The following is a 27,905-nucleotide window of genomic DNA, read 5'->3' as shown; positions in this document are numbered from 1 at the left end:
GACCTCCGCGTTTGATAGGATATCGAATGTACCACAGCCACATCATCAATTGGACAGAATTATGTCTTCCGCCGGCGGGGTAAGAATGATTACTGATCAATTTAAGTACATTCTGGCAAGCATAAGAATACAAGAATTTTGAACAGAAAAGAAGGAAAGATAGAATGTCTAAAACCCCTCCTGGAGGCTCGTCTTCTGCCTGGTATGACCTTGTCCAATCATCCAAATCATGCTCCGTCGTCGTTTGGGACACTTCACGCGGGCTCCAATTGTTGTTTAGCGTCGCTGATAGCGTGATGAATATTTACACCCCTTGTCACGAAGCGAAACAATCACGGCCAAATCGATTTAGCTTAACAAAGTTGGGAACGCTGCTTCCAGGGGTAGAATTAAATTTCGATAAAGAGCGGTATTCGGTGTTAACCAAAGACAGCGTACTGGAATTGCACGAGTCCGTGGATGCATTTAAACCAACATTAAAACTTTATCACCTTGCTGTGGCGTAGTTGCGTAAATAGACAATACACATCATACATCCACGAACGAGTCTCTTGTTAGTGTTATTTCAGGTACAAGGGACACACCTCCGCTATTCATTTATTGGTGTCATCTTTCATCTCAAGTGATGCAGACGGTCCATATTTCGGTCTATTTCTTGACAACACTCGAAGAGGTCTTTAAGGATTATTTTTAAAGAAGCAACGTAAAAATACCAACTTCCCTACCTCTGGCAACAACTTGCTTTGTCGCTCTCGGTAGTACAATGACTCGAGCACTCGTGATTAGGTTTGGTAACGGTTCGAGTGCGCCTAGGGGGTGGTGGCGTTAACTGTCACATCCTCAAATTTCTCCCACACCACCCCTTCATCCCTCGCAAGTGATTTGGCGCATATCGAACGTAACACAGATAAGCATTCAGTGACGACGTTCGCACCAAAATTCGTCAATCATGTTCGATGGGTTTTTCTTTTTTGCGCTCGGACCTTGAAATGGTTTTCCATACCCAAACCATTGCCCTTGCCTTCCCGATTGACGTCAGCGCCTTTACCCGAACCCATCGAGTTCAGGAAGGACACGGAGACGTTTGGTTGTGGAGACGGGTTTCTTGTATTTGTCTGATTGTCAAAATGGGTCTATTTATAATGTGACTTAACAAAGAGGATGGGTAGACAGAACAGAAGTCCTGTATCATCCATAGGAAGGTGAATGAAAGTAAAATCGAGCACAACACCCGGATGTGGAAGCATTAAACGTTTGGCAGCTCTATTCGAAATGAACCTCGCAACCACAAATCGGTCGACAGTTATCGATCTCTGGAAGTGTAAATCGTGTGCCAAAGGTTCAATCGACTGTCGTTTGGAGGTCAGCTTTGGTGAGATCGCGTGCTGCTGATAGGCGGCTGTTAGTTTAAACAACAGCGAGCCTCGCAAAGGGGCAAAATCGATAGCGGATGCTTCACAAACCTCGTGGAATGTGACGTATGAAATAAAACACAAATCCGTAAACAACTGGTGTTTGTTTTGATAGTATATGTATATGTGAAGGAAAATACTATTCTTGTGACTTCTTATCACAGTGGATGGAGCTTGCGCTAGGTGTCGATTAAGCGAGGAAACAAACAGAAATGTTTGCTAACGGACTTTCATCGGCGAAGATTTCAATTATTAATAACGTTCTCATTCCAATATTTCCCAAGATAGCTGAGGGTTGTCAATCAGAACCACCAATCAGCCCACCTGATATCATCCTATCTTATCTTAGACGACTCTGAATATGCAATTCTACTGTCCGTTTGGAGCACACGAATCGGATGATGAGTGGAAAACGTGATACCTTGCAAATCGATATTTAGTGTTGTTGTGTGCTACTCATGTACATTGTTATCTTATTTAACCGTACGTGAAAAGATTGCACAGTGATTTTAAGTTGCAGTTCTTGTTCTTGCTTTTCATCAACACTATCTCCCTTGTCTCCCCTCGATTCCGGGTTTGGGGTGTAATGATGTAATGGGATCAGATTCGGGAATCACTCTTCAGCTGACTGACTCTGACCAACTAATGAGACACATTTCAAGCTTATCTTTTCTAGCTTCTACCCAGCAACATGGCATGATGATGGAGAGACTCATCATCCCCAGGTTCACAGAGTTCACACATCACGCTCGGTGTGATTTTGAAAACATTGCTTCTCCACCGAAACTAACCAGCCTTTACTTCCGGGAAAGTTTGCTGACAGTGGACGCGCGCGTGTCGATCACGTTGGGCCACCTAACTTTTAATCAACCGATCGGTGTCGGACGAGAAATAGCGCCACCTGCTTATTTATTTACTTTTTCATTCTGTGGACTTTGGAAAGCGGCGGCACCGTGCACACATCGTTCCGCCCGTATCCGTAAACGACGCGTTGTTTGATTATTTTTAATCTTACATGTTTTGCAAAACGGTTAGTTGTGGGAGAGACTGTTGAGGTTTTTTGTTTGTCCACTTGCACACGGATCTCGATCAGTTGTGAAAACTTGCGACACCACCAGGCAGCCGTTTTTTAACGACCATTTAGACATTCTGTTTTGCTGTTAATGTCAAACATTGTACAGCAAGTTTGTTATTTAACAGATTAGACAAGCCAAATTGTGCCCGTGGAATGTTCGCCGGGAAGCACCGGATTTTCACTGAATGGAGCAGCGATATTTATGAGCTTCTCCCACACTAAATTCTATGCAAAATGAGAAAACGAAGATAAAATTATGGTACCGACAAAACAGCATGGTTGTCTCCTCATCGATCAAACAGCGTTTAGACTACTTATTACTGGACATAATGTCTAACTACGCGACAGAAACGTACATTAGGTAGCTCGCTCACTGGAAAGCTATCCATAGTGTGCGTATAGCGTTTATATGATCATTATTATTACCTGGTAACCTCGAAATTGTCGTTAGTATATTCCGGTATCAACTGTGCACCCTTTTTCATCCACGTGGTCGTTTTGTTCTGATGCAACATTTTCCCATGTTTCGTGTTTGAAAAATTCACCGGAACGCTGCAACACGCGCAAGAAACTCGATTCCACACGCCTCGTCCAACCAGTGGTCAGAGTTAGAGAGTTGTGAAGCGCTGCCCCAGGACAAAAAAAATCGCCATGTTTGCACAAATTTTCTCCCCACAACCAATGTTGAAACCTAAAACAATCGTCCGTGTAACGGCCGAAAAACAGGCCGGGAAAACTTGAAACTACCAGACCAAGAAGAGGGTTAAGGAACACCAGTACCAGAACCGTTGATTTCTGAGAAAACTGGTTATAACAGGCAAAAAGCCCTCTCGAAGCTTGTCTCCTGCAAACATCTTCTGAATGTCGGTTCTACCCTTTTCCTGAGAAGAGCTTCTTGTTGTGCAAATACAGATGGCGACCAGATGAGAGGCAGCAGTGGGCAACAAGTTTCCAGCCTCGTGCCTGAAAGGATGGTTATGAAAAATAGGCCGTGAATCAGTGGGTCTGCACAGCCAGACTGTTTTCTGTGCCAAGGCCGACCGGCACATTATGAGCGATGAAAGGGAAGCGCGCAGCAATAATAGCATCAAGCGAAAAAAACGGACATGTGAAAATAGTCGGATGAATTCTAAACAGTTTGCATTTTATATTCGCACCATTTTAAGCCGTTCGAGTTTTCTTTCGACCGTGCCGACAATTAACACACGACTTGGAATACTAGCTTTTTTGCTCGCATCAATCGCAGACTAATTATGTTGTTATTTAGACAATGCATCACCACGATCCCTCTTATCAGCTAGACGCAGTAATAATCGTAGTACGGGTAATGTCGTCGGAATTCCAACTATAGTTTGTCACTTGATAACGATAACCCACCAAAAACCACCTTTTTGCGGACAACTCAAAAGATAAAGTTCCCAACGATTTTGTGTCGAGCGTTGCATACGGCGTAGAAAAAGCCTGTACGATATCCGGCGATGTTACGGAAGCCTTCTAGGGGTTGTTTTTCCGGTGTTGTTTCATTTGCCAGTTACCAAATCTAATGCCTGCAACTAAGTCTTGCATTAGAAGCATTAGGGGCATTGGGTGGTGTAACCTGATGCGTCAGAATAATTGAGTACATATTGCCCGTGCGGAAGGGAGACCGTAAAGAGACGGAGCACGGTGCACCCGTGCAAACAAAACTGCACAACTGCGGATTTAGGGAGCAGGAGAGCGGAAACCGTCTGAACAAGCAGACGGTACAGGCGGCGGGAAAATGTTGAAGAATATTAGATTTCAAAGCCACGTGCTTGGTTGCTAATGCAGTGTCCGGGGTGCACTAATACAGAGCTCTCCCAGAACCTCTCTAGTATGTCACCCTTAACCAGTCCAAGATCCACACCATTCCACACAGACCGACTAAAGTTCTATCAAAAGTCTCCAATAACGCACAACAAACTCACTTCACCGCACATGAAAACACTTTACTTTCACAATAATTTGTTCAACAAATTCCTCCATTGCTTCTGCTCCAACCACAAAGCAGTTTGTGCACAAAACAAACACTACGCTACGAACAACTAAAATGATTTTTTAAAAATCCTTAATCTTAGTTACCAGTGCTTGCTGCTTGAAAGTGTTGCTATTGCAATCGGTAGAGTGGCTACTAGGATTTGAAGGTGAAAATTTTGGTGCTGCTTCCCACTCGCCTGTGTGCTGTGTGCTGTGACCCACTTCTAACAACCGCCTCGAACGGCAGCTGTCTAACGATAACTGAAAGCTTTACCGATTCCAATGCCGTGGTGGACCGCGAAGAGACTGTCGCGCGTTTCAAACACTGTTACTACTCAATAGTACTACTACCAATACTTCCACCCCAAATCGTTTACGCGTGGTGTTTTCTTACACCATCCCTATCACTGTAACACGAATATTGCTGACGCGCCAACACATTGAAAAACTCTATGCTCTACATCACAAAGTCGGGCTCTCTCTCTCTCTCTCTCTCTCTCTCTCTCTCTCTCTCTCTCTCTTTGTGTCACTATTTCTCCCTATCTCACTGATCGATTCTATCCTTCGACCCTTTTCGGTAGTGTACACACTACGGGAGACTAGCAAATAGATTTTGGCGCACTCAAAGGGGCGCTGCTTACCGCGTGGCTTGATGTGTCTACTAGAAGCTGACCGAATGATGCAATACGATTAGTGTGGGCTAATTTCAGACCGCGTCTTATTGCTAAGTACAATTTTGGCAGACGGATTTTGTGTAGTGCTGTAATGCTTTACGATGAACTCGGACCGTCGATCCCGTAGTATTTATATGACAAGACGTGAAAGAATGCTCTCGCGTACACGTTATCTTGCAACAAACGCCACCAATACCAGCACGCCTTTAAAGTCACTTCCTTCAAAAAGTCCTACACCTTATCGTGTTATCAGCTCCAGAAACTCGTGGTGGAAAGCTGACTTAAAAAAAAGTTTGCTCCACACACTCGATCCGCGGATACGTTCTCCTCACACACGATGTGCAACGTCATCGAAATTACGTAGGATGACGACTCTGTGTCGTCCAATGTGTCGTCATCCATAGTTCCGAAATTAAAGTGCAGCTCGTGCTGATTGGTTGCTAAAGTCATTGAAATATTGATTGGTGACCGGGGAGGGGAAGAGATAGCAAAAAATGGGGTGGAAGCAGAACAGTGAGCCTACTATAAACATTTCAAGGCGTCCTGTGTGCGTGTGCGATTTGTTTGCATTGAGTAATCCCCACCGTTAAACGGAAACGGGAAACTTCAGCTCCCCGACCACTCGTTGTAGAACGTTAGGGGACGTGGACACTTCGCTAAATAAATAAGTCGATTGTTTCACTTTGCATTGCAAAATATGTACAACCATCGATTCTAAGCATCTTGTTTCGCTGGAATACGTAGTCGCCCGCGAGTGCACGTTTAATGGATATTGACGCCAGACGACATCTGGGTGCACGCCGCGAGGCTCTGGAAGGGTAGATTAAAGTCAAATAAAAATCGATCAATAAGAGATCGGACGATCTAGGCGCCCGTAAGCACACAGGACAGTTAACGCTGGCAGTTACTGTAGCGTGTACTAAATGGCATGTGCGATCGACGCTGTAGTTGCCATGGTGACAGGATATAGTCGATGGTGAGGAGACTTCTGGCGCGAAATCGCTACATTCTCGCAGTCGCTAACCGCGTGACCAGATCAATACGGTCAGCCCGATGCAGATGGGTTGTGTTTGAGCACGAAGTCACGGTGCTCGTTAAATATCGCTTTAACTCACTGTACCGGACAGAATGGGTAACTTGTGCGAAATCACACACAGCACACACAATGAATGGAAATGAGAGAAAGGTCACGCCTAGGAAGTAGAACGCGCGCCCTTTCCTTTGTAACCCACACTTTGGGGCGACAGATGGTTTTGCCTAACAATTGTACTACCGACAACACAATGCAATAGTTGTTTATCTACTTTTTTGAGTTTCCGTTTGTCACGAGAAAAGCATAAATCGCTGTACAAACAATACAAAATCAGAGGAACACCAAGACATCATACTATCCATGGCCTGTTACAAACGTCTCACACAACCGAGCTCTGCCTTCTGTTGCCTATTGACCAACCTAGGTCCATCTAGGTGCCACGTTCGATAATTGGTTCCACAAATTTGACCGCCTCGTGTAGCCAGAGCTGTCAATAATCTGTCCAATTGTAACTGATCCAGAGGAAGGTTAGCAACTGTAACTTCGCACATAGCCACATTAGTTAAAGTGACTACTAACCCTCTTACCCAGCTTCACAGTACCCCCGACCACACCTCGATCTTGTTGAGTCTCGCAAATAAAAACACTATCACCACAGTATAGCCCATGGACCCAGGACCGAATGATCGATTGCTTTCGGATCGTTCGATTTGTCTAGGCGTCCGTCTAACGGCCTGATCTGCTCACACTCACAGAATACTGGTTTTTTCGGCAGACCGAGTTAGCGGTTTTATACACTCGTCAATCGTACACGCAAACCTTGAACCTCAGCAGCAGCAGCAGCAGCAGAAATCGCGAAACTCTTTCACTAAGAAACAGCAGCGGAGTGTGTTCCTTCCTTTCACTGTTCGGGTTCGGAAAGGCGGCGTGCTAAAACTACCCCCGGAGTGGTGCGGCGTTCATCGACAAATGTGAACTTCATAGGAACGGAAGAAAATTCTTCGCCAAGAATGAGAGAAACTCTGGGCCCGAAATGTTGCGTTTGCATTTTTCGTTACGAGCAGTTCGGGTTACTGCGATTATAGCAAACATAGCATGTTTGAAACACAGGTATGTACATTGCAGGGTTCTCTCTCCGTTTGCTAGACGCCGCCACGCACCCCAAGTCATTCATGCTCTTTTCATGCTCAACTTCAAGGAAAATCGTGAGCAAAAGAGAATTAGAAACTCTCTCTCTCTTTCTCTCTTGCTCTGTCTCTCTATTTCGAATCTATTTTCCTTCTCTCTTTCACTATCTGTCTACCACCCACTTTTGCCGGCTAGCATGAATCTCCCTCTCTTTGCTGAATTTTCCTTCTCTGTTGAATCGGCGCTTCTGGTGATGGTGGCATAGAGCATGGCTGCATTTTCTTCGCCAACACTGAATCATCATTGCATCAGGCTAATTTTCTACAGTTGGTAAATAAATACCTCATATTCATATTCCTCATCCCCTCGCAACCATTCTTGAACACAGACGAAATTCGCTTAATTCTGCTTGAACATCACCTGGGAGGGTGTTGTGGATGATTAGTCAGCAAAATCGTGGATTGCTATGCAAGCGATAAAATCGGTGATTTTGTAAAACGCGAATTTCCCACCAAATAAAGAGCGAACAATTCGAACACACCCGTTTAATCCTATCTGCTTGTCGTTGCTTTAAACAAGAGATGCGTTTTTTTTATGCCATTGCAACGCACGAGGTCGGATCTAAAAATAAATCACTCGCGTGTATAAAAGCGTACAAGCAAGCGGGGCAATAGCAACCAGCAAATACGAACAAAAACCAAAAACTGGGTTACTTTGGGATGTTTGAAACGCGCCATCGGCCATTTCTTTTTCGGCAAAAGGAAAACCCCCAAGTGCCACCGAACCGTCTTATTTCGTATAGATTGAAATTCTACTCGAAATAGCATACAACCATTAGCCGACGCACGTGCGTTTACGGTGCAAGGAATGTTTCGGCAGGTACTGTCGTGTCTGCAGATCAGAAGCAATTAAAGGGACAAGATAATCAGGGAAGGAAAGATCATTTTAAATGCAGATTCATCACAGCTGTGGTATAATACACACACACACACACACACACGCACTCATGGAAAACGGATCACGGATAACTCCCCATCGCGTCGCGCATTCACGGAAGCAGCTAGGGAAAACTGTACATTTACTGCAAACCTTTTGATGATTCAGAGGAATCCGCGTTGTCTAAAATGCTTTCAATTTCGCATCTCTTTTTGGCTCTTTTTGCCTAATATATACTGGGATTTGAGAAAAAAAAAACCCGTAAAGAAGGCACACGCGATTCGCCTCGTGGCACGCGAATTTAATGATAGCGAATGGTGTGTGCGTTCGATGTAAAAAGAGGCTTCCGAATAGCGATCGACAGATCCGATTGGTAGTAGCGGTTTTTCCCATCGGGAAGAAATGGGCAAGTGAAGCAAATTGCCACTCGCTCGGGCCTGTGTGTGCCGCGCAGAAAATTGGCTTCATTCCATTTCGCCACACGGTTTCGTTCCCCAATTGCGATAACGGTTGCCAACGTGTATAGGAATTTGCTTTACATTGTCGTAAATTCAACTGCCAATTTCAAAAATAAAATCATACAATCTAAAAAAAAATAATTTAAATTACAGCACTTGTTGATAACTTCATTACACCTTAAGATTCACCTGGGCAACAAGGTTTATTCTTCAACGCCTAACATGGAAAACACACGTGTGACGTAGTACTAACGTGTTTCCGTTGCTCTAACCTTGTTTCCTATTTTCCCCCCATCGCTCCTTACTTTCTATTGCGTCATCGAAACCGTGTCCAGTACACGTCCGCTTGTTTGCGTAGGACAAAAGTGCGTCGAGGGAAATTCATCGCCCACACGGCGGTTCCTCCCCGAGTGGGTGGTAATTCGCCCACCGACAGCGATCCAAACGGAATGGAAATGGGAAACTTTAGGCTCCATTCGGACTGTACCACTCTACATCATAGTATCGACCCGTTTCGTGTATTTGGTGTGTTCGGGGTTTTCTTCCATTCTCTCCCCCCTCACAAACAGTGCCCTCGAAATGAAGAACCTGCCGTAGTAATGCAGATTGGCGGCGAACTGTAAAAAAGTTCATTTTCGCGAGTCCTCTGCGCGCGGTAGCTTTTATGGCATGGAAGCCTTACAAATTGCTTTCCAAGGACCAGTTGCCATAGTTTGGCATAAGCTTGGGAGGATGGCCTGATCTTGCTAACAATCACACACCATAGCGATCGGACACGCACGAAATGAGGTTCACACCTGCACTGAAAGCGGTGTAGGAGATCTCCCAACATTAGAAAATTTGCGCGATACAAGAGTAAGAATCAAGTAGGCACAGAAACTATTTCTATTCATAGTAGGCGCTTTGTTCTGCAAAAAAATCCCATTACGTCAGATCGATGGGACGTCGATTTAATGGCAGGAAGCAAGCTCCGGCATATCACTAGAAAACCCCTCATTTTTTGGTAATCGATGATAAAGAAAACATGTCCAGATAACGTACAGGTCCCCATGATGTGGTGCGTACAACTTCATTCAAAAGTACCATACAACCCAACAGAATAGGTCACGCATGTTCTACACACTTTTTCTTCCCTTTTTTTTTGACGACCTCAGATTTATGTTACCGGCTGCTTGCTCTTCTTAGCCAGTTCTTACTCGCACTCTCGCTCGCGGATTCTCTCTCCCTCGCTCTGTATGCGTGTTATCCTTTTCTAATGCGTGCTTGCAGTTTGTATGGTATATCGTCTTTTCTTTTCATCGAACCGGTACCGGCAGACGCAACCACGTGGCGATTGCTTACCATGCAAGCATACTAACGCACACAAAAAATCCGAGGAGAAAAAAAGAAACCCTCTTCAAACCGAGAAAATGCTTCGGTGAAGATTATTTGGCTGCTACCATCGTTTTCATGCTTGATATTACACCCTAAATGGTACACACTCATCTTCAGCTCTACATTATACGTGGATAATATTCTATTGCGGTAGAAAAGATGTTAGCTCTCTTACCTGTATAAGTTCAGCCAGAATATGCTTGCTTTAGATAGATCCGATACATGCACAAACGTTTAGCACAAACCCTAGTGGGTGCCACCGATTTTTTCACCGTTTTACACCGCACGAACAAAGCACAAATCTACAGAATGTAACTGGATTTTCACTACGCAACGATACATTCGTACAATCCTTGGTACACAAATTAATCGCAAAATGAAGCTGTAAAATATCTGCACGGCTTCTTTTCCTGCACAGGTTTGGTATATGCTCGGCAGTATATATAAAAAAAACAGAGCCAATCTACAGGCAGTCCTCAACAAACGCGTGAACGATTTCGAAAATGAACGAATGCTTGACTTTGACAGTGTTGTACAATTTAATTGCTCTGATTTCAGTTTTGCCTTACCGAGCAATATGCCAGCCTGGAATAATGCAACGGAAATGGTTAAAATTTATTTAACAATCCCGCTATTTTCGGTCTCATTTAAGTTAAATCAAAAACGTTGCTCAACTGCTGGTTTCGTAGATAGTTTGTTATTTGGGATTCGAAATTTTTTCATATGAGGTTTACAGAGATCAGGTGTCCTTTTTCGAAAGAGCACGGGTCACGGAAGATTTCAAAATTTTAATTTGAAGGTTTCGTGAGTGTTTTTGAAATTTTCTCGTTTTGAAATCGTCAAGCGGAAGGCATTTTTGTGTCGATTGGCGAAAAATGGCCTAGTCTACTCCGTTTTTTTCTTTCTCTTAGCCTGCTCAGGGTTGAACACGGCGCACAGACATTTCCAGCATTCCTGCATTCCTGGTGGCGCATGAGTCCTATCTCCTCGCTTGTGCCCCAGCCAACGTTTCCTTCTGGCTTTGACTACCGTCAGGATTTCAGCACCGCCAAACAGCTAAACTAGCTCGTGGTTCATCCTTCTTCGCCACACGCCTTGCTCGCACAGATTGCCAAAGATAGGCCTTAGCACCTCAGAACTCCTCTACTACCTCACCGAGATTGTCACTGTTAATTGATATTCTGCGTCCGAGTATCAACTGATACTTAGCTTTTACAAATAACAACAGACGTAAATAGTTTTACCTTGATTGTTGATACATTTATAACCGATGAGGCCACCACGACTTTATAAACCTTTGGTCTGAATCACTCGAGTGCATCTGTTGTCAAACAAATGGAAAGAGATGTTGGACTAGCTGTTGTATGAACGGCTGTGGCGCGGCAATCGTAAAAAGAAAACATTCAAAATGACCAAACTTATAGAATTCATTAAAAAACAAACGTGCTTGTACGATGTGAAGGAGCCACTGGGATCGAAAAAAGCTGAAAATGGCTGGAAGGAAGTGTCCAGGCAGATAAAGCAATCAGGTAAGCTCAAGGAATGCAATTCCTAGCTGTCCGTTCCAAATTCACGCTGTTCCTTCTCTCACAGTTGAACGGTGCCATGAGATATGGTTGAAAAGGCTCGAAGAATATGCCGCATACATTGCAACAAAGGGCAATCGTCACCTCACTACGAAGATAGCGGAAATGGATTTTGTCGAAAAGGACCTTTTTCAGCAGTTGGAACGTGCCAAAATACTATGTTCCGGTAAAAAGTCATACCAGACTGTTACTGCCATTTCGCCGGCAAAGCAAACGGAGGATGATGAAGAGGATTGCACCATCGTAGAGCCGATGAAATATGAATTGCAGGATTCACCAGGGCAGCCCATTACCCCACACGGTGTGCAGCAGGCAAGCGACGTTAATCAGCCACCACCACACAAAAGAGCACGTCGAAACGCTGTGTCGGACGATCAGCCATTGATCAGTTTTGTTGACAAGAAAACAGATTTCAGACAACAAGTAGAGCAAGCGTATGATTCTACCAATAATCCTGTGCAACCCGTCATGTCCACCAGTACACTGATAACAGCTTCCGAACGTAGGGAGGTAGCGGAAACTTCCCTCGAATTTTGCCAATCGTCACTGCAAAAACAACCTGCAAACATTCTGATGCCGGTCAATCCGCAGTTGAACAGTTCTAAAACTTCTGACAATGTACCAGCCTCGCTGGCCGCATTCGGAATGTATGTAGCAACAACGCTATGGAAATTTCCGGAAAAAAGACGAATAGCGTTAAAAAGCAACATTTTTAAAATGTTGGAACAAGAAGAGTTCGGAGATTGTTGAATCTTGGTGTTTTATTGATGGGAAAGCTGCTGGGCGCTTGCTAGACGAATACTATGTTGCAGTGCGTTTTTTTCGGATGCTGGTTTTGTTGGAGGGAAATCGTCTTTTACAACCCTTTTAAAATAATAATACACTCTATACTGTACGCGTAACATAACACTTTTAACATAATACACTCCATAGTGTACGTTGCGTGACTTATGATTTACATATATAGCATTAATAAAGCATAGTTAGTCGTCCCATGAGCATATTTATTGGTTTTATTTAACAACTTACATCATTGAGAAGGACAGGAGAAAGGCAACTTTATTTGATGTATTCTTCGAGAATGGTTTCGCGTGCTTCTCGGAACGTCTTATCGCGGGCCATAGCAAGCACATCGTTATATTTTGTAACGAGCAGATATGAACCGAGCAGCAAAATCAACATGGACACCCAAAATAGCAAAGAGTGTTGCAGCAGCCCCGTTGAAACCGTAACCGACTTAGCTTTCGTTTCTGCTTTAAGCTTACTTTTGGGTTGATTACCGTTGGCACTATCAGCTTGGGTGGCCACCTGCTTTCGTCTGCGTTTCGTTTTCTCACCAGCCTTTTGCTCTTCGGCTGCCGAGTTTTCCACGTCCTCGGCTCCATTTTTCAGCTCTAGGCTCGGTTTTTCCGGCTGCTTTTCTCCGTTCCGCATCTTTCGTTCCTTGGTGCGGTCGTCCACCACGCGCCTTTCGACCTGTTTCATAAAATCCACAGCCCGTGAAGCAGCCGCTAGACAATCACTAGTATCGCTGCATGTGCCGATGAGCTTTTTAAAGGTTGGATTTAGCGGATTCTCCTTCAAGTCGAGATACTTGAGATTCTTCAACCGACCGAACGTAAGCGGCAACTTCGTGATCTGGTTCTTGTACAAATCCAAACGCCGCAGGTTGGTTAGCAGACCGAAATCATCGCAGATCGAGGTGATGCGATTTTTGGACAGGTCGATCTGGGTCAGTTGCGTGAGGTCGGTGAAATTACTCTGCAATACAAGGTGTTGGTTGATAGTAGTGAGCCACCTATGAGTACGCCGGGCCACGGTTTGCAGACAGTTTTTATAGTACTTACCTCGATGATGGTGATGCGATTGTTTGAAAGATCCAACACAGTGGCACGACGGAGTGGTTTCTACAATCAATCGACGCGGTCATTCAGCCATTAAGCTTTTGTCATTTGAACACCACCATACTCACGATTTCTTGCACGGGTACTTTGGCAATGTTCATCAGACTTAGATCCAGCACGTTATCCACAAGCCGATCACGAACGTTGATCTTTTCTTCACTTTCATTTTGCTGCATTGCCATCGTTTTGAGGGGAAGAGTTTTTGACCGGACGGGCTGAACAAACTGCGACTTTTGGCAGTGTGTTATGCGATAAACAATCTCAGACGACTACACTACAGATAAGTTTAAATTAATGAGTTTACTTGGAATCACAATAGGAATGCTTTAATAATGCTTTTTTAAACTTTCGTTTGCGTGTGTTTTGCGTGTAATCAGCCCCCTGTTGATATTTTTTTTTTCGGCACAGTTTGACATTTGCAGCTTTGTTGGCAGTTTTGCTGCATTGTGTCTATAGTGCACAGTCGAAGGATTCGAATGGAAATTCAAGAATATTGATTTATTTGCTTATGTTGTGCCGTAATTTTATTGTTTTTCTTTAGTATTTTGTACTGTTTGGCGCTGTTAGAGATGTCTAAGACAAGAAGTTATTTTGTGTTCTTTGTTAGCAACTATATTTACAACTGATATTCTGGTACGTACAGGAAGTCTTGATAAATACATTGTTCCATTAAAGCTTCGTCGTTATATGCTCGGCTTGCTCATTTCCAATGCTGGTCGCGCAGGATTTTCGGTGGAACTTCAAATCGTTGCTTATCTTTAGAAAGTAGGTGGGAATTTTCCCACGACCCTTGACGAAAATTTCTCCCCGATAGTCACACTGATAGCCGTAGCTTTGCAACACTTCTGCACTTTCCTTCGTCACCTGAATACGTCCCGGACGCCCGGTTGAGTCCATCCGCGATGCCATGTTGACCGCGTTGCCCCAGATGTCGTACAGCGGTTTGCTTGAACCGACGACACCAGCCATCACCTTCCCATGGGATATGCCGACCCGCAGCAATCCCGGACTAGTTTGTTTGAAGTTTTCATTACTAAAGTCTCGCAGCACTCGCATTAGCTCGAGCGCAAACTCGGCCATCACGATTGTGACGTTGTTGCTCTGCCGGCTGCTGCTGGAATTGCTCCGCGTACTAGTGCTGGCCTTGTGTGTAACCTCTAGAGAGGTGCGCGGATTAAGGCTGCGACGGCCGTTGGTCATGAGCGAGGTACGGGTCATTCCCGAAACGGACCGATAGCCGCTGAGCGATGAGGACGAATCGCACCTGCCCGGATCGAGCCCGCAGGCCGCCATGTACGTCCAACCGGCGACCTTTATTTTCTCCACCTTTAGGTACCCATCGAAGTACTGCAGCCGTTCGTCAAAGTCGCAGATAATTTCGTTCAGCACCTTCAGCACACTTTTCTCATTTTCCACCGAGATGTCCGTGTTGACCTCCATATTTGTGATGGTAGCAAACATGACGGCTACGTTTTCGTACTCCTCGTTGTAGAACTCGTTTTTTAGCTGACGATTGATGTAGATTTCTGCCACATGCGTCGGCAAAATATTTTCCACTAGGATTTTGTTCGTCTGTTTCGTTACTTCGGCTTCCTCCTTTTGCTTCAGGAGCTGTTGTTTCCAGCTGTGGAAATAGCAAACACGTTAGAGATCGTGTCCTTTGGCGACACCATTGATGGACACTCACTTGTAATCTGTTCGTGCGATGTACTCCGACTGCCGATCGATCCAGTGAAATATGATTACGATGAACAGAATTAGCATTAGATGAGAGGCTTTCGGATCGAGGCCAGGGTTCATACTTGCACTACTGTCGAAGTAATAGTACAGCTCGTCAAAGATTGCCCAACAGTAGCAGAAGAAGATGAGAAGACCGACGGAGGCCTTTAGTAGAAAGTGTATCCTTAGAAATAGGAAGGCCATTCCTATCGCTAACGTTAGGCACTGCGTGACGGACTGGAAAGGGATGCCATATTGTATGATCATCTCTTCTCACAATTTGGTCAAAACTTAGTACACTTACTTACCCATGGATTTGTGCAGAAATTTTTACGCGACGTAGAAAACGGTCCTCGGGTGTCTTGCAGCAAGTTTGTAAGACTATCATCAACCACTGGAGGCAACTCACTAGTAGTAGTCGTTTGTTCCAACAAATCGTAATTACACTCGATCAGATACATCATCGAACACACCACGAGTAGCGCGATCGTTATCAGATAGATCACCGTCCGTATAACGTAGTTGCTCATAATGTCGTTGGAGAAATCGTAGAATATTCGCATCAAACGCGATTGAGGCTTCCGGACACGCAGCAAATCATCGATCGAATAGGGTGTATATACGTCCCACACCTTCTTGAACCACGTAATGGGAATGAATGCGAACAAAAGTACGCCTGACAGACCGTTCAGTAACCAGAAGTACATGCCCGACGCTTCGTTAAGGATCTGTATCAGCAGAATGCACACGAACACGATGAAGCTCATCAGCACGCTGTACTTGAGCATTAGGTCCGGTTCCTGCAGGTACGTCAGCTCCCAACGCTTGTTTTCGAAGCACATAAAAAATGGCGACATATTGTCGAGCCGGTTGGTGTCCTCCTCGCTGCTGCTGCACCGTGGCCCAGCACTCTCTGCCGATCTCGTCGATGCCGTTTGGGAAGGTTCTTGGATGTAGCTTTTGTAGGATGAAAACAGTTTGTTGAACCTGTAACAGATGGAAATGCAAATCGATTAGAAATGACAGAATCATCTTCTCACAGGATATTGGAGTTGTACTGACTGAAATCTTCCGATTGGCATCCGCTCCAACTCGTAGGCCATTTCGACGTTCGTTAATTTCATGATTTCGCGAAACTGTTCCATCGAGTTTTGCATAAAGTTTCTCGTCACCAGATTGCGCTCCTTTTTGATGGTTTTCCTTTTCACCCCGCTGGACATGCGACTGCTCGGACCAGGCTCTTGGACGTTAAAGAACTATTCGTGTTGTTATGAGTAGGCGATTTTCATGTTCAAAGTACCCATCAACTACCCAAACAGACCTACCGAGCTATCATCGTAACCTGGCTGTGGAACGATCAGGAACGTCTGTATGTTGTGCTTCACGAGGATAGGATCTTCCTTGGCCTGTTGTGTGCCTTCCTCGAAGATATACTCACCGTCGAGCAGCTCCAGCGTTTGCATTGTAACGTGAACTTTGCTGACAAAATTAAGTAGAGAATTTAGGAGGTTAAGATACGTACACGAGGACGTGGGGATCAAATATCAGCAAGCTGCTCTCACCCAGCCTCTCCCGTAGACTCCATCTTGTTCGCAATAATTACGTCCTTTGACCAGATGTCGTACTGCCACTTGCACGCACCAATAACCCCGGATATGATGCTACCACTGTGGATGCCAATCCGCATGTCGATGTTGAGATCGCGCGACATCCGCACATCCCGTATGTCCTTGATCATGCGCAGGCCCAAGTTGACGCAGCTTTTCGCGTGATATTTGTTGCGTACCGGTACGCCTGAGACGCAGTAGTAGCAATCGCCCAAGAACTTAATCCGCAACACGTTAAACTCCTTGGAGGCTTCATCAAACTTGACGAACAGCTCGTGCAGTACGTCCACCAGAGTGCGGACGGGCAGTTGCGTTGTCATGTGCGTGTAGTTGACCACATCGGCATACAGAATCGTTACGTTGGTGTGTTTCTGTACGTACAGTTTGCTACAAGAGAAAAAATCGATCATTTTGAGGGTTAGTTTTTCCCTGTGTTTTCCTCTCCGTGTGCCGTTTCTTACTTTATAGAACGCCATTGAGTTCCTGTTCGGAAGAAGCTATAGCAAGAGAAACGGAAAGCAAAGGATGAAAAATTATTCTCGAAGTTTGCAATTTGTCGCCTAATTTACCCTACTTTTGTGTATTGATCGTTTGATTGGCATTATGCTGATCGTGACGCATCTTCTCTATCATCGCACGTATATCCTTCTCCATTAATTCGGCCGTATGCTCTGGTAGGATGCTGAGGAGAAGCTCTTTCTACAGGGAAAAGAAAAATGTAGTGAATTTGCATCGTACAACTACGCTGTCCTATTCTACCGGTGCACTAACTACCTCTTGGTTGCGGGCAAACTTTAGCAATAGGTTACCCTCGACCAGCTCACGTCGATCGAGAAATGTGCGTCTGATGGCCACCTCGTTGATGAGCCGAAAGTACAATCCAAACAGATTCAAACAGATGAAGTAGATCAGCTCGGTGATCACCTTGAGTGCGGTATCCTCCTCCAGCCGGTACGTGATCAGTGTCATCACGATCAGATAGCACAGAGATGTCGCACTACCCAGTATGATACCGTGGATGTTTTCGCTGAGCGGAAGAAATATGTAGATCGCCAGAATTGTATGACTGGCGTAGGAGGGTCTAAGCGGTGGATTGATGAAGGTGACAACCGCATGGTACAGAGGAATCGTCAGATCGGTAATGATCATTGTGATGACGGCAATGCTGGAAGACACGTACGGTACCCAAGGGTAGGCCTTCACGAGTCCCTCCTTGAAGGCGGCAAACAGTGATATCCACACGATAAGAATCCCGAATAGGTAGCAGATCAGATCAGGATGAATTGCCGCCGTTGGATGCTAGAGAAAGACCAGGGAGTTAATCCAGAAAGGTTAATCCTAGGCGATGAATCGCATCGACATTCCGTACACCGATTCATCCAATGTAAACAGCATGATTCAGTAAATCAGCCGATTGCAGAGCACCAAACAGCGGTAGCGCCTAGTTCTTTTTTATCGCGATACGATTCGGACATCAACACCAACAACATCATCAGCCGCGGCGTATGGGCGACACCGATATCGAACGCTTCCGAAGTAAGCAACACAACACAATGCACCGATGGTGCGTTATCACCATCAATTAAAATTATTGTCATCTTCGCCCTAAACGCCTTCAGATAGGGGTGTGTAGGGTCAGAGATGGGACGGGGTTTGTTGGGGTAGTTTTTTCTTAAAAGAATCCTTGACCACTGGAAAGCACAACAGAGATCTACATCGGACGGGGATAATTGATGGTAGATGAATTGATCCCGCATTGACAGCGGTCACAGTATGCTTCGGCTGACCAATGGCTCTGAATGGATGATTGACGGGGCGCCACAAAATCTCCCCGGCCAGCTTGTGAAGGATACATTGTTGGGTGTACTTACCGGCTTTCCGGTCACGATGACGATCACATGCGAGATACTGACGAACGTTTGCAACACCACAAATATCGACAGATAACTCCGTTGTACTCGTTCCATATACTTATGGTAGAACGTCTCCAGTCCCAGGTTCACGCACTCGCGCTGTAATGCAACATGCCAGAGCTTTGGGAATGACTCTTGACTGACGACGAAAACAACCACTAACTGCTTACCCTGAGAAATCCTAGTTCCCATTTCTTGAGCGCAATATAATCGCCCTCGGTGTCATGGGATTGATCTGCGTTGCTATCCGCCGGGCGACAGATGTCACACTCTTCCGATCCATAAATGCCCGCACCATCCGGATTCGACTCACCTCCCATCATCATCGTTTCGTTTTCAAGGCACACGTCCACTCAAACTTCTCAACTCGTGGAGTGTGTGGTGTCTCGCCCTCGTCGTGGTCGTCGCTTGTTGATCTTCTCTATTACATCTCTTCAAACTTCAAAGTTTGCACTACTATAATTGCACACGTTGTAACCGCTTGTCCACGCTCACTCAGTTCTTCAAATATTTAATCCTGCGTTCTCTAGGCCCGCTGCCGACCCATGTGAACTGGTTGCTAGTTGTTGCACTGCCAATTCCACCGTAACTCGCAGCATAAGAAAGCGCGTTCGGCGCTTTCGAGCGACAATCGGAAACTAATCAATAACCGGACAATGATAAGGTGCTCCAGGCCCAACAGATCCTCTCCCATGTTCCAATGCAGAGACACGGGTAAAGGGGGAAGGGAAATTGAAAATTACCACTTAAAAAGTAATGTACAAGACGACGCTCTCCGATAACGCTCACACCAGCACACCGTGTGTGTACCATCGTGTCATCAAACATTGATTTGCTGGTGTGTGAAAGCCTCACCTGTATCGGAATACAGAGTTCGTAACACAGTAATACACGGCGCACTCTATTGGTTCTAGTTTTGTTGTACTCGTTTATTAACTTTCCTTCCCAAACCGTTATCTTCTCGGCACGCTTAAGCTGATGGACAGATGTATGACAGAGTTTGAACAGAGGATAGTGTCGCAGGTTTTGTCCACTAGGAGCAGCTTTCCTTGACCCAAAAGGGATCTATTTCTTTCGAAGGAAAGACCGAAAACACGCGTATAAACACAATGAATGGGATAAAGGCCCCCTACTTAAGTCACTGGATTTTTTGTATCTTTCTGTAGTAGCACCAGTTTCCATCATCATCGCCATTCATTTCTTTCTCGTCACTTCCGGTGGTGTGCGCTCATCCACGTGTGCTTGTAGTTTAAGGGAAGTGCTTAGGGAATTTGTTAGTCGTACACGATTGATGGGGGCTTTGTGTGTTTGCCTTTTAAATATTACTAGTCTTAAATACTATCGCATTAAAACGTAATGAAAACGGGGTTTTTGCACGGGGCAATTAGTAGTTTAGTAGGTGTGCGTGTGTTTGTGTGAGTTTGTGTTCGTTTCTGTTGTGTTGTGGCACATTTGTCATTGGAATAAAGCACGCACGTGCTAGATCCCATCACTGATTCGTCAGTGGAGCTTTCCCTAGCATGGAGCAGCACAACGGTTGGTGCTCGGTCGCCATTGCTCTCCGATTATGGTTCCAGATGCGTACGTTTAAAGCATCCCGGTGGCAGTGATTTCGCTATTAGCTCGATATTAACGACCTCGAGCCGCAGATCGGCCAGCTCCTTCTGATAGCTGCGGATGTTCTGGTTCTGGATGTTCTTTGCCTCGGTCAGACTACTGAGCCGCTTCGTTAGCTGAGCATCTTCCAGCTCCTTTTCGGCCGCAGTCAGACGACGTTCTGAAAAGAGAAAAATGATGAAAGTGATAACTCACTTTCCCTTACATGTGCATAACGAGACGCCAGAATTGCCATTACCCAAATCATCCAAACTATTCACGTCGATTTCCCGCAGATTGGCCAGTTCCGACATGATGAGCTTGACTTCTCGCATCGCTTTGTCTACTTGCGATTTGGCTTCGTTCGAGTTCAGCTGTGCTTGACCAACCTTTTCCTTCGCTTCGTTTGTAAGGTTAAGGTCCTTACGGATCTGTGCTTCGCGTTCTTCCAGTCGGTTGTCTGTTTTTGCCAACCGCCCATTTAGCTGATCTGCTTCGTGATGAAGATCGCGGGCAGTGTTCTTTGTCGCGTTGGCACGCTTCTTTATGTTTTCTGCCAGCTAAACAATAGGGAACAAACGGTTAAACTCTCAACTCGCACATAGCTCTGCTTCTCTCTCTCTCTCTCTCTCTCTCTCTCTCTCTCTCTCTCTCTCTCTCTCTCTCTCTCTCTCTCTCTCTCTGTCTCTGTCTCACCTTGGAAGCTTCCTCCGCGTACTTGTCCTGTGCCGTTTGAGCATTCTTGCGAGCATCCTCTGCATTGCGGCTGGCAGCATAGAGAGCCTAGAAGAAAAACAAAATAGATGATCGTTAAAAATCTGAGTTCTCGGTTCTGTATCGGAATCTTCCTAGTGTACCTCTTCTGCACGTTGTAAAAGGTCGCGCGAGTTGGTAATCTGTCGCTCAATGTTCGGGACTAGGTTGAGTGCATCCTCGGCACGCTTGGACGACTCCTCAACTTGGTTTTTGAATCCTGCCAACGTTTGATACGTATAGTTTGCCTTCTGCAATGTTCCATCCCCTTCAGCCACGGCCTTGATCGCTAGTTCCTTCGCGAATTGCAGATGCTTCAGTGTTTCGATAGCATCCTCCTTTTGTAAGTGAGCTCTGCAAGAGAAACGATCAGTGAAATAGTTGATTCTAGAGCCTTCATACATGTAACACCCATCCGCCATCTCACCTTTGGAGCAACGTCTCCGCCAGCTCAATATTGGTGGCGACGCTTTCGAGTAGCTGAGCATGGTCCCGCATCTTGCTCGCAAGATCATCCGCAATTCGGTCCGCTTCCCGGTTGTACTGGTTTGCCTCCTTTTTGATCTTATCGATATCGATGTTGGGCGGTGCTGTACGATTAACGGCAGCAAACAGCGTTAACGCTTCATCGTTCACTTCGCGCGCACGCGTTAGTGCCTGCTCGGTCAGCTTCGACACCGTGTTGAGCTTCTCGCGGGCCTGTGCAATTTCGCTCGATATGCTCGTATCAAGCTCCTTGGTAATGTTTGCCTGCTGGTTGAACGCGTCGTTTGCTTTCTTCAACGCATCCGACGCCTTCTTGTGCGCTTCCTGGGCCTGCTTCATGTTGGCGTCGGCTTCCGCCTTGAACCGGTCCGCATACTGACGAGCTTCGCGCGATATACCACTGATTTGGTTCGTCTGGTTACCCAGATGGCCGGAAATGTCCTTCGCACGAGCCAGCGCTGTATTGCCCTCGGTTTGCAGCAGTTCTACGGCACTGTCCAGCTGACGGCGCGCGTCCTGTATTTTGCCATTCGCCAGCGTAGCATTATATCCACCCTTGCCAATTTTGTGGTTCGTAACTTCTTGCGATTGATCCGCATTATCGAGCAGTTTCTGCACCTCCTGCAGACGGCCCTCGAGCTCACGGAGAATTTCATTCAACGTTTTTTCTCCGCCGCCCGAACCACTTTTCGCGTCCTCCACTAGTATGTCGATCTTCTCCTGCACCGCATGTAATTTTCCTGCAAACTCGTTATCATCGATAACGATCGGTTTCGATTGAATGTCCTGCAGAATTTGATTCAACTCGCCCAACTTGGCACGATGATCGTTTGCAGCGTCCTGCACCAGATTGTAGCACGCCGGACAGTCCAAACATCCCTGGTGTCGATCGTACTTGTTCTCCTTACAGCGATCGCACCGCCGCCCCTCGACGTTATCATTACACGGACACTGTCCGTACTGGTTACACTGCGAACCCTTGGAACCGCTTGGATCGCAATCGCACGCATGGCATCCTTCCTCCGAAAATCCGTAATGCGCCGGTGCACACTTGTCACATTTTTTGCCCACAACTCCCGGTTTGCAGAAACATTCGCCCGAGTATCGGTCGCAGGACGCATTGTAGCTGCCGATCGGATCGCAGTTGCAACTTTCGCACCCATTGCCGGACCCAATGTTCCAGTAGCCATTTTTGCACTCATTACACGTACGACCGATTACGTTCGGCTTGCAGTGACAGTTGCCGTTGATGGCGTCACAGATCGAGATACCCTTCTCGGTTTGCTCGGTGCCTCGTGGATAGCAGCTACACTCCTCGCAGCTTCCGTGTGGTTCGGCAAGTGGATCTCCGAAGTGACCTGGAGCGAGAAAGTAGAAACCAATAGGGGATAAGCAAGCCTCAGGAACTATTCACGGGACGCTTTGCAGTACCATCGCCACACTTTGTACGTTGCTCTGTCGAAAGAACAACGACAAACGCGAACACCAACAGTACATACAAACACTTCCACCGGTCACGCATGTCTAGCCACCGATACCGCTCTCCCACTGAGGGTGCTGAGTAATCATAGCCGTACGCACCACGTTATCTTATCATACGGGTGTCCCATCATCGATGATTGATTAAAACCGTTTCATTGTCACGGACCGATAACTCTTACCTGGCAAACATTGGTCACAGTGTGGTCCGGCCGTGTTGTGGATACATTTGAGACATTCGCCAGTAGTGCGGTTGCAATTGCCGACAGCGTTCGGATCAACATTTCCATTGCAGTCGCACGGTTGACACATACGCACGGCACCATACACACCGCTCGGATCGCCGTAATATCCATCGGAACAGAGCTCACAGCGAGGGCCTGTAAGAAAAAGAAGCGGTAAGGTACGTTGTACATATCTCCCCTTCTTTAGCCACGCGTTCCATTTTGCTTTTTTCTTCTTCGTGGCTTAACGACCTTTTAGGTCACGCCGACCATTTGATGGCTTACTAGACTGACTGAAATACCACGTAGTTGAATAGTCAGTCCTCACTAGGGATGGGGAGGGGGAGTAGTTTTGCTTTATACATACCGAAATATCCGACCGGACACTCGAGACAGATCACCGTATCGCCGGCCATCTGCATGCAGGCACCATTGTTCGGACACGGGCATCGTCTACAATCGAACGGCGTACCACCGAGCGCATTGCCGAAGAATCCTTTCGCACACTGATCGCACGTATCGCCGGCCGTGTTATGCTGGCAGATGCAGCGTCCCGTTTCCGAGTCACAAATTTCCGCATGCTTGTTACAATCGCACGGTACACAGGGCATGAACGGACCACCCCGTGCCGGATTATGCCGATAGCCAGGAGCACACGATTCGCAAAACTGTCCCACATAACCTTCCGGACAGGTACACTGTTCGATCCAAGTGGCCTGCCGTCCGGCCGCTCCTCGGTGTGCCGTCTGCAGCTCCACATCATCCAGTATGGCCTCGCCATGATCACCGTAGATCGCGCGAATTTTAATCGCAGTCAAATTACTCAAAATCGACATAAAGCCACGGCCGGAATTTGACGGATGCCAAGTGTACTCCGGATTTTCGTGCAACCGAAACGCAAATTCGTGCGATTCCTCACTTGGCATGCGCTGGTTCTGTGCAAAGATCGGCAATGATATGCTGCTGTTGCCACCCTGAAGCACCACATCGTACGGACTCACTTCGACGCGCGGTTGTCCGACGAGTTGTAGCCGGAATTTGAACAACCGATTATACGACGCTCGCTGATCACCCAGGAAGCGGTCGGGCGCCAGGAAGTACACTGTCCGATGCCCATTCGCTCCCACACCGATCGATTGGCTGTGCGAGTTGTACTTCACGTCTACTGGTACGCCCGTGTCCGAGATGGCGGTCCATTTCTCCTTGTGCTTGTTGAAATTGGAAGTCGTCGATACGATCGAGTATCCACTCGCACTCGTACACTCGAGCGTATGACCATAGCAGAAGCACGGCGTACAGCCGAACTTATTGTCCGCATCCAGATTGAAGTATCCGAGACGACATTCGCGACAGTGTCGACCCTCAACGTTTTCCTTGCAGGAACACACACCCGTCACAGGATCGCATGACGGTGTGTTATCGAGCGAACCGCGCTCGTCACAGTTACACGGTTGACATCCGTGGGGTCCGAAGTTGAAGTAGTTACTGTCGCACCGATCGCACTTCTCGCCCGTAACGCCCGGTTTGCACTGACAGCGTCCTTCCGCGTTACACTGCAACGAACGCGAACCGACCGGATCGCAGCCACAGTTGATGCAGTAGCCATCTTCGCGCATAAAGAAGTTCTCCTTGCACCGTTCACAGTTCGGTCCGTCGCGGTTTGCTCCACAATCGATACAGTGGCCACCGTGCCCGGTGAGGTTGTACAGATGGCGATCGAAGAAACATTTCGTAGAGTATCCGTTGCAGTTACAGGCTGTGTGGAGAGATAAGTGCAAGAAACAAGTAGATTAGCTTTGGAGGAACTTCGGCGATGACAGTAAACTGTCCCTCACAGTCAACAAAGTATCGCGCCCGTGGATTGGAAGACCCTTTCCGTTCGCGGTACGTGTAGAATGCAAATGGTTCTGTTCCACTGGCCAGTAGCAGCAATAGGAGCAGCAGAACCAATCGATACACGTCGGAACGTTTCATGGCGCACACACACGGAAGGAAGGCGATTGGCCAAGTAAGCTTTTTACCGACAACCAAATGGTCGGTGGTGCGCAATGCGAATGTGCCTGCATTCGATCGCGACTGTACTAAACCAAATTCTGCGACGAGATTGCCCTAGATGGACAGACTATGCTTGAAGAATCTCGCTCGACCGGCGGACCAGTTCCCGAAGGAAGAGCTACAATACAGTGATCGCAAGATGACGATCGAGACGATGATGATGACGCTACGCTGTCTTGAGTGTGATATGTGCCGGACATAAAAGGAAACCTGTTCCGTTTTGTTTGCACATCTTTCGCTTCCGACGAACCGTTCGGAATCGGATATGGCAGAAATCGTATCATCGTACCCTTCACTTTCGGGCACCCGCAACGGTAGTTGCCGATCGTGGCGCAGTGTACTTACGTTTGCACTCGTGCACATTTTTGGACGTCGCGCGGCCCCACGGTGCATCGTTGTAGAACGGCAGACACCGGTCACAGTCGGGTCCATCGGTGTAGTGCATGCACTTGCATACGCGCGTTCGCTGACCGTCGAGTCCAGTGCTGGTGGTACATTCGCTCGCGTGCCCATTACACTTGCACCGAGCACCGACCGCAATATCGGCGATGGCGTAAAAGTAGGATTTCAGCACCTGCGAATCGCCAAACACCTCGTCACCGAACGTGTTCAATCGATCAAGCGTTATCCTAATATCGGTGGCCGTCACCCACTGCTGCAGCTCCAGATGGTGCTCGAAGTTGATCGCGGATGGGCGACCCTCGAGCGACGAGAACGCAATATTACCGTCCCGCAGTGGTGAGATGTCACTGTACTCCGACGTACAGAGAGCACGCGATTCATCCTCATCGTTCATCACGGACAGTGAGTCCGGCAGTCCGTACGTATCGCGACAGGTCGCACTGTAGTACTGGTACGGGATCCAGGGTCCATTCGGCGTGACACGCTTGTAGATTGCGAACGATTCGGGCCGTGGCGAGTGAAACACGATGCGGATGTACGTGATGTCGAACGATTTGCCTAAGCGCATGGTTAGATTCACCTGGTTCGGGTACTGGATGCCCTCGAACATGGTTTCCGATTGCCACCAGGTGGGGTTATTTGGATCGTGCAAGTCAGTGAGGAATTGGGGCGAATGTTGGCCGGCGTGGCACACGTCACAGCTTTTCCGGTTCGAGTATCCCGTCTGGACGCAGAAATCTGTATCATCATCGTCACCACATGTGTTGGTCGCTTCCACCTGCAACTGGTAGGCCGCATTTTCGAACTCAGGAATACAGCGCTAAAGAGAGAGAGAGAGAGATGGAAAGAGAAGGGAGAGGTAACGTAACAGATCGGATTATTTGGAAGTTAAAGTTCGAGATGGTGTTTTTTTCGGATAGAATCCATATGCTGGAGGATTGTATTGAAGAGTTATAACGTTGAGGCCGTACACATCGTTCAAAGATACAGTACCACTTCCAAAGCAGCGGCCCCAGATGTGTGACCAGCATTCGATCATCAACAACAGCGACAAGTAAACTCTTTCCCATTAGGAAACGTGCCTCGAGTGGGGGTTTGCTAGAGGTCCGAGATTGCGGGTCTTATCGCAACGCCAACAGAAGAATGGTTGAAAATAGCTGATAAAGACGCTTCCGGAGCGATTCACGAGCCGAGGGGAGAACTACACATTATCAACATTCTGCTCCACCGTTCTCCAACAAAAGACTCCGATCGCTCCACTACTGTAGTGCCATGTGCGTATGGCTTCCACGGCTTCCGTTTCCTTTGCATTCGCTTGCCGTGCACTCATTAGGGCGGATGGCGCTAATTGAGCTGCGGTCGAAACAATTGTTGCTAATTGAAAAATGTGCATTATTTAGGAAAGAGCATTCTGCTTGGGTCACCCCGTATCTGTGTGGCGAAAGGAATTAAGATGTACGGTGAACTTGTCCATGAGATCTGCCATGTTTAGCATTCTGCCAAGAAGGAAGATGCTAAGAGGCCAATCACGTCCACTACTATTCTTAGCATGGGTTTGGGACACGCACACGGGGAGCGATAAGAATAACGAACGGGGTTTTGTAAGTCGAACGAATTATCAAACACGGACAGTTTGAAATTCCTTACGCTAGACATTTGGTGATGAACTTTAACCTAGTTTCTTTGGCCTATCTATCGACAGGCATTTTGTCTTTCGAAGAATATTATAACGTCACAGATACGGATTGAGAATTTCTAGCGCTGGTTTCCGGTTTCGAGTTGTCTTACCTGCGGTCTGCCGTAAGGATCGACACATTCCAGCGGTGGTAGGTAGTGTGTATTCTCATTAGCACTTGTCGTGGTTAATACTAGCAGCAGTGCCGTGGCCGTCACCACAGCGGACCAGGCTCGCGATTCACCTCGCACACTTGTCAGCGTCATCTTTGGCACTTTGGTAAACTTGTACAGCGGGGCACCATGAACCCCTCTGGGGGAACTAGCACTACTACAGCTACTACTTCTGCTCCACTTACTTCTCTAGCACTGTCTGTTCAACTACTCTAGACGGGAGAAAAACACGTTGTAAATTTCACTGT

General features: G+C 46.8%; 3 protein-coding genes across 3 annotated transcripts; all 3 read right to left on the bottom strand.

Moving 5' to 3' along the window:
- Positions 1 to 12,730: 12,730 nt before the first annotated feature.
- LOC126562730 (leucine-rich repeat-containing protein 59) lies at positions 12,731 to 13,772 on the bottom strand. Its single transcript, XM_050219306.1, has 3 exons — positions 13,644 to 13,772; positions 13,519 to 13,578; positions 12,731 to 13,432 (listed from the first exon to the last, which is right to left on the bottom strand). The coding sequence occupies exons 1-3, from the start codon at positions 13,755 to 13,757 to the stop codon at positions 12,731 to 12,733; spliced, it is 876 nt and encodes a 291-aa protein (XP_050075263.1). The 5' UTR covers positions 13,758 to 13,772.
- A 397-nt stretch (positions 13,773 to 14,169) lies between these two features.
- On the bottom strand, positions 14,170 to 19,137 carry LOC126561431 (adenylyl cyclase X E). The gene is made up of 11 exons (XM_050217569.1): positions 18,985 to 19,137; positions 18,773 to 18,913; positions 17,676 to 18,200; positions 17,476 to 17,600; positions 17,363 to 17,398; positions 16,857 to 17,288; positions 16,620 to 16,773; positions 16,357 to 16,550; positions 15,603 to 16,281; positions 15,263 to 15,531; positions 14,170 to 15,199 (listed from the first exon to the last, which is right to left on the bottom strand). The coding sequence occupies exons 1-11, from the start codon at positions 19,135 to 19,137 to the stop codon at positions 14,245 to 14,247; spliced, it is 3,663 nt and encodes a 1,220-aa protein (XP_050073526.1). The 3' UTR covers positions 14,170 to 14,244.
- A 1,242-nt stretch (positions 19,138 to 20,379) lies between these two features.
- On the bottom strand, positions 20,380 to 27,826 carry LOC126561336 (laminin subunit gamma-1). Its single transcript, XM_050217424.1, has 9 exons — positions 27,598 to 27,826; positions 25,753 to 26,629; positions 23,720 to 25,108; positions 23,311 to 23,508; positions 21,591 to 23,007; positions 21,268 to 21,517; positions 21,107 to 21,193; positions 20,670 to 20,970; positions 20,380 to 20,591 (listed from the first exon to the last, which is right to left on the bottom strand). Exons 1-9 carry the CDS (start codon positions 27,748 to 27,750, stop codon positions 20,380 to 20,382), a joined length of 4,884 nt encoding a protein of 1,627 aa, XP_050073381.1. The 5' UTR covers positions 27,751 to 27,826.
- Between the last annotated feature and the right edge of the window lie 79 nt (positions 27,827 to 27,905).

Source organism: Anopheles maculipalpis, chromosome 3RL, assembly GCF_943734695.1.
Source record: "Anopheles maculipalpis chromosome 3RL, idAnoMacuDA_375_x, whole genome shotgun sequence".
NCBI lineage: Eukaryota > Metazoa > Arthropoda > Insecta > Diptera > Culicidae > Anopheles > Anopheles maculipalpis.
Note: the sequence above shows the minus strand (reverse complement) of the source record. Positions and strands in the feature narration are given on the sequence as shown.

Excerpts from the sequence above, each read along its gene's own strand:
- LOC126562730 (XM_050219306.1), bottom strand. The coding sequence starts at position 13,757 with ATGGCAATGCAGCAAAATGAAAGTGAAGAAAAGATCAACGTTCGTGAT. Across the intron at positions 13,579-13,643 it reads AAGTACCCGTGCAAGAAATC|AAACCACTCCGTCGTGCCAC; the intron begins GTGAGTATGGTG and ends GATTGATTGTAG. Across the intron at positions 13,433-13,518 it reads ATCGCATCACCATCATCGAG|AGTAATTTCACCGACCTCAC; the intron begins GTAAGTACTATA and ends CTTGTATTGCAG.
- LOC126561431 (XM_050217569.1), bottom strand. The coding sequence starts at position 19,137 with ATGATGGGAGGTGAGTCGAATCCGGATGGTGCGGGCATTTATGGATCG. Across the intron at positions 17,601-17,675 it reads AGTTTGCCCGCAACCAAGAG|AAAGAGCTTCTCCTCAGCAT; the intron begins GTAGTTAGTGCA and ends TTTTCCCTGTAG. Across the intron at positions 16,774-16,856 it reads GAGTCTACGGGAGAGGCTGG|CAAAGTTCACGTTACAATGC; the intron begins GTGAGAGCAGCT and ends TAATTTTGTCAG.
- LOC126561336 (XM_050217424.1), bottom strand. The coding sequence starts at position 27,750 with ATGACGCTGACAAGTGTGCGAGGTGAATCGCGAGCCTGGTCCGCTGTG. Across the intron at positions 26,630-27,597 it reads ATCCTTACGGCAGACCGCAG|CGCTGTATTCCTGAGTTCGA; the intron begins GTAAGACAACTC and ends CTCTCTCTTTAG. Across the intron at positions 20,971-21,106 it reads ACGCGGAGGAAGCTTCCAAG|CTGGCAGAAAACATAAAGAA; the intron begins GTGAGACAGAGA and ends CCTATTGTTTAG.